At 43.8% G+C, this 16618-nt stretch overlaps 1 protein-coding gene across 1 annotated transcript in view; it reads left to right on the forward strand.

Annotated features, from left to right (window-relative positions):
* Window positions 1–16618, forward strand: part of ATP10B (ATPase phospholipid transporting 10B (putative)) — a 117437-nt gene that overhangs the window by 58874 nt on the left and 41945 nt on the right. Inside the window, exons 7-11 of the mRNA XM_004371237.2 lie at window positions 470–597; window positions 2424–2676; window positions 3801–4039; window positions 13336–13527; window positions 15478–16078. Coding sequence (XP_004371294.1) covers window positions 470–597; window positions 2424–2676; window positions 3801–4039; window positions 13336–13527; window positions 15478–16078 — 1413 coding nt within the window. The remainder of the gene's footprint in view (window positions 1–469; window positions 598–2423; window positions 2677–3800; window positions 4040–13335; window positions 13528–15477; window positions 16079–16618) is intronic.

The raw sequence follows: 16618 nt of genomic DNA on the forward strand, positions 1-16618 counted from the left end.
GGTGGGTAGAGAGATGGATGGATGAATGGAGGGATGGAGGGATGGATGAAAGATGAATGGGTGGATGATGAATGAGTGGGTGGATGGATGGATGGATGAGAAAGGGTGGTCAAGGGACAAGTCTGTCAAGATTCCCCTGTCACACCATTTCTAGCACACAGCTGAAAAGAACACATGCCCCTTTCTGTTTTTCCAACCCCTACTTAACAGGACTTCATAACAATGTAAGTGATTCCCATGCTAGTCTCCTCTGATAGAACAGACTTAATGCCAATCAAAGGACTGAAGTTTAAGGTATATTATGGACCACTTTAGAGATAAATGAATATACATAAAGAAAGCCATGCCATACAGAATATGGATGGGTTCCTTCAAAGCACATCCATTTCTGGGAATGGGTCAAGGGCTGATACAATTGACCAGCTTTATGATTAAGTAGAGACTCTGCCCTTGCTTTGCCTCTTCTCAGGACACAGCCTCTGGAATAGAACCTTTGAAGAACACCCTCCCTTCGATGTACCAGATGCCAATGGTGACTTCCTTCCCCTTGCCCTTGGGGGCTTCTACATGTTTCTCACAATGATCATCCTGCTCCAGGTAGGAAACCGTCGCTAACCATGGGCCTAAGAAGACCTGTGACCTATATATCTACAATTTTCAAAATAAGAAAAAATTAACACTGGCCTCTAAAAAAGAACTAGCTGGACTGAGATGGGGAAATGTTTAATGCTTTCTTGTAGATCTTTGAAAGTATTCACATCTGGGGTAATGTCAGAACCAGCCCTGCCTTGTGGATCCCCCCACCCCCCCAAATACTAGCTGGAGGAAAATATCTATCAGTCTTTTCTATTTAAGAGTAAGATTACAACAGTAACTCATTTGTGCCTGTGCCTCTGTCAGGTGCAGAACAGGTAAAACAGTAATGACCAGGGAATAAAAGAAGATAAAGTAGCACAGAGAGCTACAAAGAGCTCTCAAGCCCCAAGTACTGAGAGAAAGAGATCACAGATTAGTGTTTTAGCATTGATAGATTGAGGAGGAAAAGAACAGAACTGACCCTATAATAGGAGGAAAAAACATATAGACCACATAGAAGATGTGAAGCAGTAAGGGATAAAGAAATGAAAAAAATAATCTTTATGCTCTCTAAGAAGTTACAATTTATGAAAAGATAAGGTTAGTTTTTGTTTTGTTTTAATAAAGAATCATATACATCAGATTTCTTGTAGCATTTGAGGGTGTTTCATTGTCCTCTTATTGGTGAACCATTTTCAATCATTAATTACTTGGTTATTCGTTTATTTATTGAATTCATTCATTCATTCATTTACAGAGTAATACTTTTAAAATGTGAGTCAGATCCTATCCCTCCTCTGCACTAAAAAAAAAAACCAAACCCATTGCCACTGAGTTGATTCACACTCATGGTGACCCCATGTGTTACAGAGTAGAACTGTTCCATAGGGTTTTCTTGGCTATAATCTTTAAGGAAACAGGTCACCAGGCCTTTCTGGGTGATTTCTAACTGCCAACCTTTAGGTTAGTAGTCATGGTTTCACTACTTTTCAAAGTGAAATCCAAAGTCCTTACATGACCAACAAGGTCCTAATTGGTCTGGACCTTACTCCTTCCCTGACCCTGCCTCCTACCCCTCTCTTCCTTACTCAAGTACTTCCAACTATAAGGTCTGCTTACTATTACTCCTGAAACACCCAGAACACTGCCACTGCCCAACCTTGGCCCTGGCTCTTCCTTCTGCCTAGGATGCTCCTCCCACTAATATCCTCATGACTCATGCCCTCGTTTCTTCCAGGTCTGGTATATAGAATAGCCCCTCCCAACCGTCACGGTCTACCCTCTTTACTTTTCTTTATTCTTCTTCACAAGTCTTGTCCCCACCTGATATATATTTATTTGTTTACTGCCTATATCCTCCCACTGGAACATGATGTCATCAAGGCTGGGGATCTTGCTCTGTTCACTACTATTTCTAGGACTTAGAATAGCATCAGCACATAGCCAGCACTCGGTAAATATCATGTGTTGAATCAGTGACCAGTAATCAACAATGGGTCTGAATGCCTGTAAAAGTGGGTGGCAGCCCTCAGTGGCAGAGAGATCCAGGGGGTAGGGCACCCTGGACAGAGGCGCTGACCCTCCCTCACTCCACCAGCTCAGGCATTAAACAAAGGAATGGTGAGGGCCTACTTCCTACCTGACAGTTTGACTCCCTGGTTGAAGAAGTCATACCTCTTTTTCAGATTCCCCTAAGAATGCCAGTAAGTTTACAAGGGAGATATAAAGTCACTGACTAATTTCTCTGAGAAAGCCCACCAAGCTTTCCACTAACTATCCACTATTAGGGTTCTGAGACAGGGAGCCCAGCCTGGTTTCTGACATGGTGGGAATTGGTCTCCTCTCAGGTGCTGATCCCCATCTCTCTGTACGTGTCCATTGAGCTGGTGAAACTGGGGCAAGTCTTCTTCCTGCACAACGACCTTGACCTGTATGATGAAGAGACCGATGTGCCCATTCAGTGTCGAGCCCTCAATATCACTGAGGACCTGGGCCAGATCCAGTACATCTTCTCTGACAAGACAGGGACCTTGACTGAGAACAAGATGGTGTTCCGGCGTTGCACCATCATGGGTAGCGAGTTTTCTCACCAAGAAAACGGTAGGCGGGGCTTCCAAGGGTCTCCAACCCTCTTTTTAAAAGGAAACATTCTGCTCTCCTCAGAGTATAGGGGATAAGAGATATTGGCTTCCCACAGATGCTCTGGCATTTTGACAAGTTGCTTACTGCCTCCACGTGCTTTTTTTTCACACCTCAGGATTGTTCTTATTACCTCTAACCTTTCATTTATTTACAACGGCTCTAAGTGATCACATACATGGTACCCCTCCAGCTGATCTTTTTCTGATGTGATTTACACACAGGATTTTTTTTTTTTTTAATCTATCAGGAACGGATTGGGGACATGCCCCAACTGCATCCCAGTCATACAGCCAAGGCTTAAGAATTTCTCAAGTCACCGTAGCTGAGATGTCTGGACAAGCTAAGGTCTGGGCTCATGGTTAGATTTGACACACCCAGGAAGTGCCTTCTGTGCTAACTGATCTCTTGGATTTTCACTGAGGCAAAGCTGCACCTTAACAGATATGGCTGTAAAATGGTAAAATGCCTGGACTGTCATTTGCATAGACTGAAGATGGCCTATAAAATAGACCTGGTTCCTTCATTCATCCCTCATGAACACATATAAACACACACACACTTTCTAATTAAGACAGGAAACTCTCAAAGGAGCAGCATTCATTCTTTTGGGTGGGAGAGTGGAAAAAGAGAAAGAAGGAGATATTACAGGCAGCCCTATCCCCTTTGCCATGGTGGTAGTTAACCATTTACTTGGGAGTTTCTCTTTTTAAAAATAGTAAGAGAATTAGTAATACTCTTATTATTTTTTAAAAAGTGTGCTAACCACTTTAACGCGTTATATCATTAAGTCTTCAAAACAACTCTTTTATTTAAGTATTTTTTAAAAACCCCTAATAGAGAAATAGAGGCACAAGTAAGTCAAAGGTCAAAGCCACATAACTAGTAGGTAGTAGAGCCGGGATGTGAACCTATGTGTGTTAGTTCCACCCCTCTTTCTCCAGTCAGGGTAGCCCAGTTGTCAGTCTTCCAGAGCAGTGCAGGTCCTTCCTGTGCTCTTACTTCAATCCACAAAGCCTGGGATCTCCCCAGTCGCGACTCAGCCAAGGCATGACTGGAGCAATGATGAGATTCCTTTCTTGCAGCCAAGCGACTGGAGACCCCAAAGGAGCTGGACTCAGACAGCGAAGGGTGGACCCAGTACCAGTGCCTGCCCTTCCCGTCCAGATGGGCCCAGGGCTCAGCAACTGTGAGAGGCCAAGGAGGTGCCCAGCCTCTGAGGAGGTGCCACAGTGTCCAGGTGCCCATCCAGCGCCATTCCCGACAAAGGTCCGTGAAGCACTATGAAAACTCACAGCCTCCGGTGGCCTTCAGCAGCCCCATAGTAAGTCCCTGCTTTTCCCTTTTGAATTGTGTGTATCCCATAGTGGGAGAGCTAGGAGAAGGTTCTGGGGTGAGGAAGTGAAAAGACCATAAAAACCTTGAAGAGCTCTCAAAATGGCAGCCCTTGGTCCCATATGTGTTTTGTTGGATGCATAAAATTCTTTTTCATTTGAAATGTGTGTTCTTGTTTATAAATTGGGAGCTTTCATATAAAAATATAGATTTCTGGCATTTTTTTAAAAGCAGAATTAGAAAATTTCTCCACACTAAGCCAGAATTTCTTCATGTCAATAATTGGCCTGAGTTAAGGAGTCGATGCCACTTAGACTGGATATGTAAACTTCAGTCCTCCCATCCCTACTTATCCCCATCACTGAGATGAGTGCCACCGTATTTATTGTTATGCATGTTTTTCCAATAATACAGTTAAGAAACAAAAAACCAGTTGCTATTGAGTTGACCCTGACTCAAAAGAGAAATATTTGCCATACCCATGTTTCTATCAAAGTGGGAAAACAAAAAGATAAGTCTGTAAAGCTTACATGTTTCAAGGGAAAAAAAGGGGGGGAGAATACACTTTTTGCGGTAATAAACAATAGTCTTAAATGATTATTAAGTGAAGAATATCCATGTCAAAGCTTTCCACCCACTGTGTTCCCTTAGGTTATCTGCCCGGCCCCTAAAGCATTCAAGTTTGCAGGTTTTGATCCCTTCACCTATGATTCCTCATGACAGCCATCACTAAACTTCCAGGTAGCAGGTGAAGAGATTCAGCTCCTTCCTCAGGATTCTACAGCATTCCCCACAAGTCAGGGCCAGAACCAGTGTCTTCTGACTCCTGTTTCCATCTTCTTTACTCTGCACCACGCTGTTTCTCCAGGGAACATGGAAACACATCATCTGGGATCTTCTGTACTTACATGAGAAGCACAGAGAGCCCCAACTATCTTGAACACGAGACACATACTAACAGAAGGGACCTACCTGCTATCATCCCATTATTAGAAAATCGAATTTTGGAAAATGATCTTTTTGGGGAATTTCTTTCTAGTTTTTATATCCCTCATTAATACATGCACACACACACATCATTGCGTATATTTAACGCTTTTGCAATCATAGTACCTAAGTGCAGGGTTTTTTTTGCTTTTAATTTAAGATGAGATCGAAAGCATTTTTCCATGTTACTACCTGGTATTCATAACTCAGGACTGGGTTTTCTGACTGTGACAAAGGGGAAAAGCCATGAGTCAGGTGTCCTAGGTTGTTATTTATCTAACTTTGGGTGAGTAAAAAGTTGAGTTACCTGTCGTGTGTTAGTATTATACACAGAAATACAGCATTACGAAAATAATAATAACCAGACCCATTGCCACTGAGTTGATTCTGACTCATAGTGATCCTATAGGACAGAGTAGAACTGCTCCGTAGGGTTTCCAAAGAGCGGCTGGTGAATTTGAACTGCCAACCTTTTGGTTAGCAGCCGTAGCGCACCATAGCTCTTCACCACTGCACCACCAGGGCTCCGTTAGCAAAGATAAAATACAGTAACAGTGTATTAAAACATATGACTCCCATGAACATATGAGAGAAGATGTTTGTTTGCTTGTTGGTTTTATTTTCACATGTAAGACAGCAACAGGACATGCATGTTGTCAAGTCTTTCTCTAATTTAATTCTGTCCCATCTGAATGGAATGCTTTTCCTCTGACACTTTACCAAAACATTTGTAAAGTGAGTTTAATGAATTCCTGGCATAGATTCTGAGTCTCGCAGTCCCTGTGCCTTTTGACACCTCCCAGTTCTATGAACCACCAGCATCCCATGTGCCTGGCCAGAAAACCAAAAAAACCAAACCCGTTACCACTGAGTCTATTCCAACTCGTGGCTACCCCATGTGTTACAGAGTAGAACTGCTCCTTTGGGTTGTTTTTTGTTTTTGTTTAATCTGTTATCTTTACAGTTAAGCACTGAACTAGTAGCCCAGAGGCTCCTTGAAAGACAGGCCTGGTGATCTGCTTCCAAAAGGCCACAGCCTTGAAAACTCTATGGAGCAGTTCTACTCTGCACATATGGGGTCACCACGAGTTGGAATAGACTCGACGGCAACTAACAACAACAACAACAAAATCTTTATGGAAGCAGATCGCCCAGGCCGACTGAGATCCTTTGGTGAATCTCATTTGGGACACACAGATATGCTGCTCCTTGTTTAGCCTGACAAATCTCAGTAGCCCAGAAAAACTGCAGCCTTGCACCAGCCAGTATAACTTTCATGTGGGGCCTCTAGCTGATGGTCAGTGAGAGGGACACATTAACCCCCGAGCTGCCTCTAGATCCTGGATGTCGTCCTTCTACCCGGGCCGGCAGTTTTAAAGACAAGTTCTAACTAAGTTCACTCAGGAGCAATAAGGAAATTGGCATGTAGATGAAGACCCAACTCTTATTGCCTGAGTAGGTAAGGATGGTGATGTTCATTTCTTTATGAGCTGCTAAATACGTGGTTCTGCAGTTGGGTTGCTTGAAAACCTGGGGTTGGTAGGACAATAGTGTTCCTGGGTAGTTGTTTCGGAGGGCGCTGGGCTAAGAGTTAGGAAATATAGGTTCTTAGTTTTAGCTCTTCTACTGGGGTCATTATAGGGTCACTGTGAGTCAGAATCAACTCCACGGCAATGGCTTTTTTTTTTTTTTTTTCTCACAGTGGCTTGCTGGGTTGGAATGGACTCGACAGCAATGGGACTGGCTTGCTGAGTAACCTTAATTAAGCTCAGGGCTTCGCACCAGTTTATTCCAGTTCGAAGCCCTGCTGAGGATTTGCATTTCCACCCCAGATATACTGAATCAGAATTCACATTTTAGATTCTGCTTAAGCACCATGTAAAGCCTCTTTCTAGCCCTTCCATCCCGTGTAAATATTTTGCTTACCACTCCCACTAGGTTGTTCTAAAAATCAAATAATGTAATGATTATACTGACCTGCAAGGTCCCTTCAAGGTACGAAGTCGGCACATTTGGGGTCAAAGGCCCTGTGTTTTAACCTCAGCTACACCGTTTATTCATTTATTAGCCCCTGTGACTTTGGTCAAATTACTGAACTGGAAGCCTCAATTTTGCCATCTTTAAAATGAGGATTGTTGTTCTGCCTCATGAGTTTATTTTAAGGATTTAATCTTAAAATCATGTATTCTAGACAAAGGGATAACTAATAGACATTTACATGACGTTTCTAAAGGAAAGTTGTCTGCCTTGGACAAATGACATCAAGAAGTGAGTGGTTTTTATTTCTCTGAGCCAGTGGTTCTCTACCCTGGTTATATATTAAATCACCTGGGGAGTTTCATAATATACAATGCCTGCGCCCTATCTGCCTAGAATCTGGCATATTTGGTCTAGGATAAGGCCTGAGCATTTGCATTTTTTATTTCTGATGATTCTAGTGAGCAGCAAGATTTGAGAACTTCTCTAAGGAGACCAGGAATTAGCCCTCCTCATTGGGCTCAAATAAGTACCTTCCACAGCTGGAGAGGTGTTTGCTGAAGAGCATGATATATTCTGCCTTAAAGGGCTCAACCAGTTGCTAACAAGCCAATTCTGACTCATGGCAATGCCACGTGTGTCAGAGTAGAACTGTGTTCCATAGGGTTTTTAATGGCTGATATTTCAGAAGTAGATCACCAGGGTTTTCTTTCACGCGGATCTGCGTGAACATGAACTTCCAACCTTTCAGTAAGCAGTAAAATATCTGTGGCTGGAGTAGCAGATCCGTGAATTAAGTGCTCTGGTGGCAGCCCCAGGCTAGTCTCTTAGTATCTCACCTCCACCCATTCTCAGAAGGCTCTGAGCTTGCTTCACCTTCTACTTGCCTGCTGCATCTCCCTCCACCTGCCCACCTAGCACCTTATCTTATCTGCTAATCTCCTGGCACCCAACAGTTCTTTGCCTTCTCTTTGTAAACTCAGTCAGAACCTCCCTCTTGAAACCCCCAGGTGCCAGGCCACAGCAGAGCATTCCACCACATTCTAAAGAAGCGAGTGGTTGGTTTCCTTGGCCCTTCCCTGTAAACCAAAAATAAAGCAAAACTCGACAACAAAAAAAAAAGCTGGGTATTTTTTCGTTGTGGTAATGGTTTTGTTTGTTTTGTTTTTTTACTACAAAGAATAAGGAAGCATCAGTTATTGGTTCCTAATTGCCTGCTATAAAATTTATGGCTTTAGGGCAGGGGTAATACACTTAAGAAAGTGGTGAGTTCTGAGCCAATGCTTACAGTACTCGCAGAAGGAAAATGAAATGCTTTTTTTTTTTTTTCCTTGTCTGTAAGCGGCAAAGATTTGAGCAGAGTCTTTGTTTAGAAGTGCCACCTTGCAAAGTGCTTCCGGTAAACATCAGGCCAAAGAATATCTTTCTAGCCATAAAATTTGCATTTGGGAGGGTGGACTCCTCCAAAATTCACCACCACTTCCTTCTGTGGGCATGCCCCGTCCCACCTCTCTGGAGAGAATGCAATAGAGAAAACTAAATTTAAAAAAAAACCCGTTGCCATCTAGTCGTTTCCAACTCATAGCCACCCTATTGGACAGAGTAGAACTGCCCTATAGAGTTTCCAAGGAGTGGCTGGTGGATTCAAACTGCTGACCTTTTGGTTAGCAGCCATAGCTTTTAATCACTACACCATCAAGATCCCAGAGAAAAGTAAAGGAGGTTTTATTGGCATCTCTGCCTTAATGTCTTTCTGTCTTTTTTCTTCCTTCTCTCTCTTCCTCCTCTCCCTCCCTTTCATCCTTCTTTTTTTTCTCTTTCTTTCATTAGCCAAGTACACAAAAGGGCAGCCATGTAGCACAGAACCTCGCTACTCAGACCAGCAGCATCAGCACTAGCTGGGAGTTTGTTAGAAGTGCAGATGCTCAGGCCCCATTCCAGACCTGCTGAATCAGAATCTGCATTTTAACAAAATCCCCAGGTGGGTGATTTGTGTGTACATTAATGTTTAGGAAATGCTGATATCATGTTTACGAGTCCAGGCTTTGGCATCAGACAGAACTGAGTTCAAGTCACAGCTATTCTATTAACTTCATGAACTTGGACAAGTTGTTTAACTTTAATAAGCCACATTTTCCTATAATTAAAATGGGAGAATAATAGTAACTATCTTCATATTGTTAAGATGATTAAATGATGTACGTGAAAGCACCTAGCAAAGTGCCTGACTTTGCTGTGTTGTTGTTAGCTGCCATTGAGTCAACTCCAACTTATGGCAACTTTATATTTAACAGAATGAAATGTTTCCCAGTCCTTCATCATCCTCACAATTGCCAACATGTTTGAGTCCATCATTGCAGCTATTGTGTCTTTCTATCTCTCTGAGGGTCTCCCACATCCTTGTTGGCCCTCTGCTTCCCCAGACATGATGTTCTTTTCCAGCGATTGATCCCTCCTGATGACATGTCCAAAGCAAGTGAGTCAGACAATGTTCTGTTGTGATCTATAAGGTTTTCATTGGCTGATTTTCAGAAGTAGATCACCGGGCCTTTCTTCCTCATCTGTCAACAAATGTTTTTGAGCACCTGCAATAGGCCAGGCACTGGAGACATGTCAGTAGACAAATGGCTCTGCCTTGTGGTATTTAATAGGCTAGAGGGTAAATGGGCATTGAGTAAATGACTGGTTAAATCATCTTAACTGTGCTACAGTTTGATAATCCATAATGAGGGGGCTTGCATAGCTTGGAGCAAGGCAATACTTGTCGTAGATTGGACTCAGGTGACAGCTGTTCTAGTTCTGTCTCTAATTCACTGTGTGGCCTTGAACAGTTCACTTCCCTCCCCTCTGGCACTTAGTTTCATTATCAGGAAAATAGGGGCTTTGGCTTCAATGGCCTCTGAGCTTGTTCCCAGCTCTGGGTATCTGTGGTAAGTGTTAAAGGTATCCCATTCATGTACTCAGCAAAATGAAATCTGTTTGCTAAGAAAGGAAGATTCCCATGATCCCCTTTAGAATCCCATGGACTGTCTGCTAAGCCCTAAGGATTATATATGCAAGCTCATCAGTGTACTTGGGATACCAGACATGACAGAGGCTGGCTGTTCGCACGTCTCAAAGGCCACTTCTTTCTCATGGGGGATCCTGCCCATCACAGAGCATGAATTCTGGAGTCAAACTATCTGTAATCAGCTGAAAGAATCTCTCCCACTTACTGTGTGACCTTGGGCAAGACATTTAACTTCCCTGAGCTTCCTCATCTGAAGTACAGAGATGACTGGGAGGATAATAGTTTCAGACACGCAGTGTTGCTCTATGTAGGGACGAAATGAGATAATGGATGTAGCTGGCATGTAAGAAGCACTAAGTGAATAGGAGCTATTGTTGATATTGGGAGAAATGGACTCAGAGTTCCTTGAGTGGTATTGGTAAACTGATGATAGGCACTGTCATATGACATCAACTGATGGACCGTGCAATCTGGCTAAAGGGATTTTCAGGGGAGCAGTAATAAAGGGACATTGCTGCGTGACAGTGGCCACAGAAAGGAAAAACTCTAGACTAGCAGTCAAGGGTCTGAATTCTGATTCTGGAGACATTTGTCAAGTCAGCTCACCTCTCTGGGTCTCAATTAAGTTGAGACTGGTCAATCTGTTGTCAGAACCAGACGAGGTCACATAAATGACATTGCTTGGAAAGGTAGGAAGAGCTTCATGAATGTAAACTCCTGTTATGAGGACTGCATTCAAAGGCAGACAGGAGGGAAGTTGTCTGCTCCCTTCCCAAATTTTCTGAAAATTGTCACACCACATCGTATGCATGGTTCACCACTACTTACGGGGCAGTGAAGAGAAATGTAGACTTGACACAGTTTTACCAGCACTTTTCCTTTTAATAAATAGATTTTTCTAGAAGTTGTCTTCTTAAGATAGTATGAACAAGATGAGGGTGTGACTTGGACTCTCGGAGAGCAACCTAAATGAATGTTGGAATTCTCTGAAGATTGCGCTGCATCACATCAGCCGTCCCTTTTTCCTATAACCTCCCTACATTACTGAAAAATGCAATTCTCATAACTCTAGGCAATCAGACCAAAACCAAACCACACCTGTTGCTTTCAAGTTGGTTCTAACTCATGCTGACTCCATGTGACAGAGTAGAACTGCTCCATAGGGTTTTCTTGGCTGCAATCTTTATGGAAGCAGATTGCCAGGCCTTTTTTTGATGGCATCACTGGGTGGGTTCGAACCGCCAATCTTTATGTTAATAGTCCAGTGCAGACCATTTACCCCACCCAGAGACCTTCCAGGAAACCAGAGACTCTAGACATGTCTGGGTTTCCTCCCCTTTGGCTCTCACCTGTGGCAGCAGCCCCAGAGAAGACAGAATATGACTTCTGGAGTCATTGGATTTGGTAGTCAGAGAAGATACAGTCTGAGGACTTCTTTCGTGTAGGATTTTTTTTTTGTAATCTTGACTGGGATTCTTGTTTGTAAAGATGCTAGCTCATTGGACCTCAGCCTTCAACCCGCATGAATCATTCAAAATTCCCTCAGTCCATCTTTTTCTATCATTGGCGTTCTTTCTTCTAAACTTTAATTCGACTATGAACTCTGAACACTAAGAGAAATGGTGGAAGCCTCTTTGTGTGACAGCTTTTGTCATATCCAACTCTTGGCAGCCAGTGTTGCATTTGTGCTACCAACAAAGCTGTAGTTGGAGTTGTAGAAGATACAACCTCATAGAAAACCTAGTCTCTATCTTTAATGCACTTACTTTATCTCCAGAGAAATGAAACATGCACATAAGAAAAGTGAATTTAGAATATAGGTCAATATGTAGTGAGTTCCAAAAGAGTAGCACAAAAGGTAACTTCTATAAAGATGGAGAAAATTGGAGACCCATGGGCAGGGGCAGATGACCCAGTAAGCAAGGCAACATAGGCTTACTTGTGATTACTTACTAATCTGTAGTGACTAATTTCACATGGGAATACCCATGTGCTTAGTAAGTAAGCTTACTTGTAAGCGCATGCTTATCTCATGTGGTGAAACCCATGTGAAATTGGTTTACAGATTAGTAAGTAAGCATAAGTAAGCCTGTGCTTACCTTGCTTACTGGGTAATCCATCCCTGTCAGGGACTGTAAGTTTGAAAAGAGGCTTTGATTCAGTAAGAAAGTGCTGTGGGGTTGGGAGAGAGACAGATGCCAGCCAGGAAGCAGGAAAAATGTGAAATTGTTCACTATAGGTGATCTGGTAAGAAGGTAAGCACTGTGCTTACCTTGCCTACTGGATAATTTGTCCCTGCCCATGGGTCAGATCCAGCCCACAGAAGTGTATTCTAGAAACTAGGAGATCTTGCCACGTCTCTGCTTTATAGCCAATGTGGGAGATTTGGCAAACTAGGCCAGCACTGGGACATTTCACTGGGCAAAGCAGTTGCTGCCTGTTAGATAGGGTAGGACTTGCCAGGTCTCCACAGTCCCCACCACTCCTATAATGTCTTCATCTGTACCTTGGCCCATTCACCTTACCTGCCTGACTCCTGTGGACATTTTGAGTTCAAGACCCTGCTAATGTGGCTCAGAAGAAAGAGAAGTCAGGGTGGGCTGGATAAGGTCTCATGGAGAGATGGAGCTTTTCATGGTTATGAAGTCTAGGTAGGACGTCAGCAGACAGGAAAGGACTTCTCAAACAAAGTGTGATCAGAGACAATGAAGGCGAGTGTATGTCCAGGAGACAGCGAACAGACCACTCAGCTGAGCTGGGGGTCCATGCTGAGAAGTGGGGGGTTGAGAAAAAAGGAAATGCAAATCGTGGAAGAATATAGATGTCAGACTTGGGAGTTTGTAATTGATCATGCTAACAATGGAAATTTCCTGAAGGTTTTTTGAGACCAACAGTAGCATGAGGAAAATGATGTTTTAGGAAGAATGGGCTGGTAGTGCTACATTGGAAGGTTAGAAAGAAAAGAGGTGAGAGACAGCAACATCAGGATAGAGGCTAATGCAGAAATCCAGGATTGAGGGCAAGCAGGTCTGAACTCGGCTGGAAGCAGCAGAAATGGGGAACGAATGGTGGAGAGACACTGAGAGGAAGAACCACCAGGCCCTGGTAACTGGTGGACTTGTGGAGTTGAGGGAGAGGGGGAAATCAAATAAGAATCTGAAATCCCAGGCCTGCAGGAGGGGAAGACGTGTTCGGTGCAAAACTGCAGGGAAGACTGTATCCTTTCCCTAGCTATGCAAGGAACCTGCTGGAGAGGGCCTGTCTTCCCAATGTCTTTAGGGAAAGCCCTTACCCAGACCTTTCTCTCTCAGGAAAAAGATGTGGCCCCAGACAAAAGCCTACTGACTAAGGTGCGGAATGCTGCCCTGTGGCTGGAGACCTTGTCAGACACCAAGCCTGCCAAACCTTTCCTCTCCACCACTTCCTCCATTGCTGATTTCTTCCTGGCCCTTACCATCTGCAACTCCGTCATGGTCTCCACAACCACTGAGCCCAGGCAGAGGGTAAGGATTGGTGATGGGAGGGGTGGAGAAGAAGGGAGAAAGAGGGAGGCATAGGGGTGAGGGGAGAAGCCCTGAACAGGGAGACAAGACAACTAGGTCCTAGCCAGTGTCAGCATTTCATCACTGGGAAATCTTGAACAAGTCTCTGATCCTTTCTGGACCTCAGTTTCCTCATTTTTAAATAAAATGGATAAAATTATATATGATATCTCTGTGTAGCTTTCAAATTTGTGTCAAAGGTGTCAGCAGAGTTAATATTTCCTGGACACTTTCTCTATGCCAGGCATCATGCCAAACACTTTACCTGCATAATTGTTTAATCTTCACAACCCAACAACCCTATGAGGCATGTCCTTGGATTTAACAAGTGAATAAACTGTGGCTTAGAGAGCAGAAGTAACTTACCAAAGGGTATGCGGTTAGTACATGGGGAACCCTCTGTATTACTCAATAATGGCTCATAATAATGTTATGCACACTGGTCTCTGCTTTTATATGTTGTTGTTAGCAGCCATTGAGTCAGTCCCCAACTCATGGCAACCCCACCAACAATGGAACGAAACACTGCATGGTCCTGCACCATCCCCATGATCTTTTGCAGGTCAGACCACTGTGATCCATAAAGGTTTTCACTGGCTGATTTTCAGAAGTAAATCACCAGGCCTTTCTTCCTAGTCCATCTTAGTCTGGAAGCTCCGCTGAAACCTGTTCAGCCTCACAGCAACACACAAGCTCCATTGACTGACAGGTGATTGCTGTGTTCTATGAGATGCAGTGTCTGGGAATCAAACCTGGGTCTCCAGCATGGAAGACAAGAATTCTACCACTGAACCACCAATGTCCTCATCTGCTTTTTTTTAATATATTTTATTTTTATTGTTGTTGAGAATATACACAGCAGAACATACACCAATTCAACAATTTCTACATGTACAGTTCAGTGACACCTGTCTGCTTTTATATAGGGGCTAAAAAATAACACCATTTGTGATGTTCTGCTAATAGAGCTAGTGTAGCATTTTGAATTATTTTTTAGTACTGAAGGTAGATTTGTTAATTATCTACACACTCTCACCCAAGCTCCCTTGTGAGTCATTGATGAGAATTGGTGGTACAACCTGTGACTATGAAACCAAGAAAAGCAGGTTCACCCCAGCACCAAATCAGAAACACCTCTTAGTAAGCCCAGATTCCAACCTACCCTGGAACTTTTCAGCCACTGAAAAGTTGCCATGTTATCAAAAGTCTTTAGGAAGCGTTGGGAGCCAGGAAGCATTATCTGAGAAATTAACTGTATTTTTGAAACAGGAAAAAGAACCATTTGGGGAGGAACAGTATCCAGCTCTCAATCTTCAAGTTAATGAGAGGTGGGGGGCTTTAGCCGGCAGACAGGTCAGTGTTAAAAGAGCCCGATCTCTGGAGTCCAGCAGACTAGATTTGAGTTCCAGCTCCACTACTTACACATTCTGTGATAGTGACCAATTTACTTAACCTCTTTGTGCATCAGTTTCCTCGTCTAGGAATTGGGATAATCTAAGAGTAGCCCGTAGAGTTGCTGGGAGAATAAAATGAGACACTGCACACAAAAATAAAGCAGACAAGACTATGGCCTAGGTTTGGGTAATGTGAGTTCTTACTACGCATTTGGCATTTGGCTCCTTTTTTTTTTTTTTTTCCTTTATCCATGATCAGACTGGGATGGTCAAAAGATGGAGAAAATGAGCATTGACAACCCCTGAAGATAAGGGCTAGAAGGAAACATCTGGCCTAACCCCCTTATTTTACAGATGGGTAAACTGAGGTCCACTGAAGGGAGGAGACTTACCAGCAATCACAGAAATCACAGATTTCACCATTTCTTGCAAAATGACCGTCATCTTCTGCCATAAGAGAGCTTAATATTTTTTCCAACACTAATAGTAACATTCTACTTTTCTTCCTTGACTCAAGGTCACCATCCCATCCTCGACCAACACTCTGGGGATGTCCCTGGAGAAGATTCATCAACTCTTCCAGAGGTTGAAGCTGTCAAGCCTCAGCCAGTCGTTCTCATCCACGGCACCCTCTGACACAGATCTAGGGGAGAGTTTGGGGACCAACATACCCACCACAGACTCAGATGAGAGAGACGATGCATCTGTGTGCAGTGGATGCTCCTCCACCGACGGTGGCTACAGGAGCAGCACGTGGGAACAGGGTGACATCCTGGGGTCTGGGGAGGGGCCTCCGCTGGAGGAGGTGCTGGAGGCCCCGACCCTGGGCCTGGGCAGTCCTGAGCTCTGTTATGAGGCCGAGAGCCCTGATGAGGCGGCCCTAGTGCATGCCGCCCATGCCTACAGCTTCACGCTGGTGTCCCGCACACCTGAGCAGGTGACCGTGCGCCTACCCCAGGGCACCTGCCTCACCTTCGACCTCCTCTGTACCCTGGGCTTTGACTCTGTCAGGAAGAGGATGTCCGTGGTTGTGAGGCACCCACTGACCGGCGAGATCATAGTCTACACCAAGGGCGCTGACTCAGTTATCATGGACCTGCTGGAAGACCCAGCCTGTGGTAAGTCCCAGCTCACAATGAGGCTGCAAGAACAGAGGGCTCATAGTTTAAACAGAAGTGTGGAATGGTAATTAAGAGCTCAGATTATAGTGTCACCTAGTCAGCAGGCCCACAAGATGCCCTCCTCAAAGCAGGTTCCATACTCAAATGAGCATACTACATTCCACATCTCCTCACCTTGGAGAACCCCAGTACACACTAGCATATTAAATGCTCTGGGAGGTTTCCAAACAGAGAAACCTATTTATTCACCCTAGTTTCTGGTTTTCCAAATTCACTGACTGTATTTTTACAAGTAACACGCCTACACATATAACGTACATAGCATGCCTAGGAAAATAATGCGTGAGGGGGAAATGCAGTTGGCCAAAAACATATAACACTCACATTATTTGTGTAAAACTACAGTAAACATAGGTTATCCATCTCCACACACTTTTTTGTGGCAGGACATTCATTACAATACTGTAGGTGCACCTTGGGTTGTACAAATGGTTAACATACTTGGATACTAACCAAAAGGCTGGAGGTTTGAGTTCA

Source organism: Trichechus manatus, unplaced genomic scaffold (genome assembly GCF_000243295.1).
Source record: "Trichechus manatus latirostris isolate Lorelei unplaced genomic scaffold, TriManLat1.0 scaffold00011, whole genome shotgun sequence".
NCBI classification, from domain to species: Eukaryota; Metazoa; Chordata; class Mammalia; order Sirenia; family Trichechidae; genus Trichechus; species Trichechus manatus.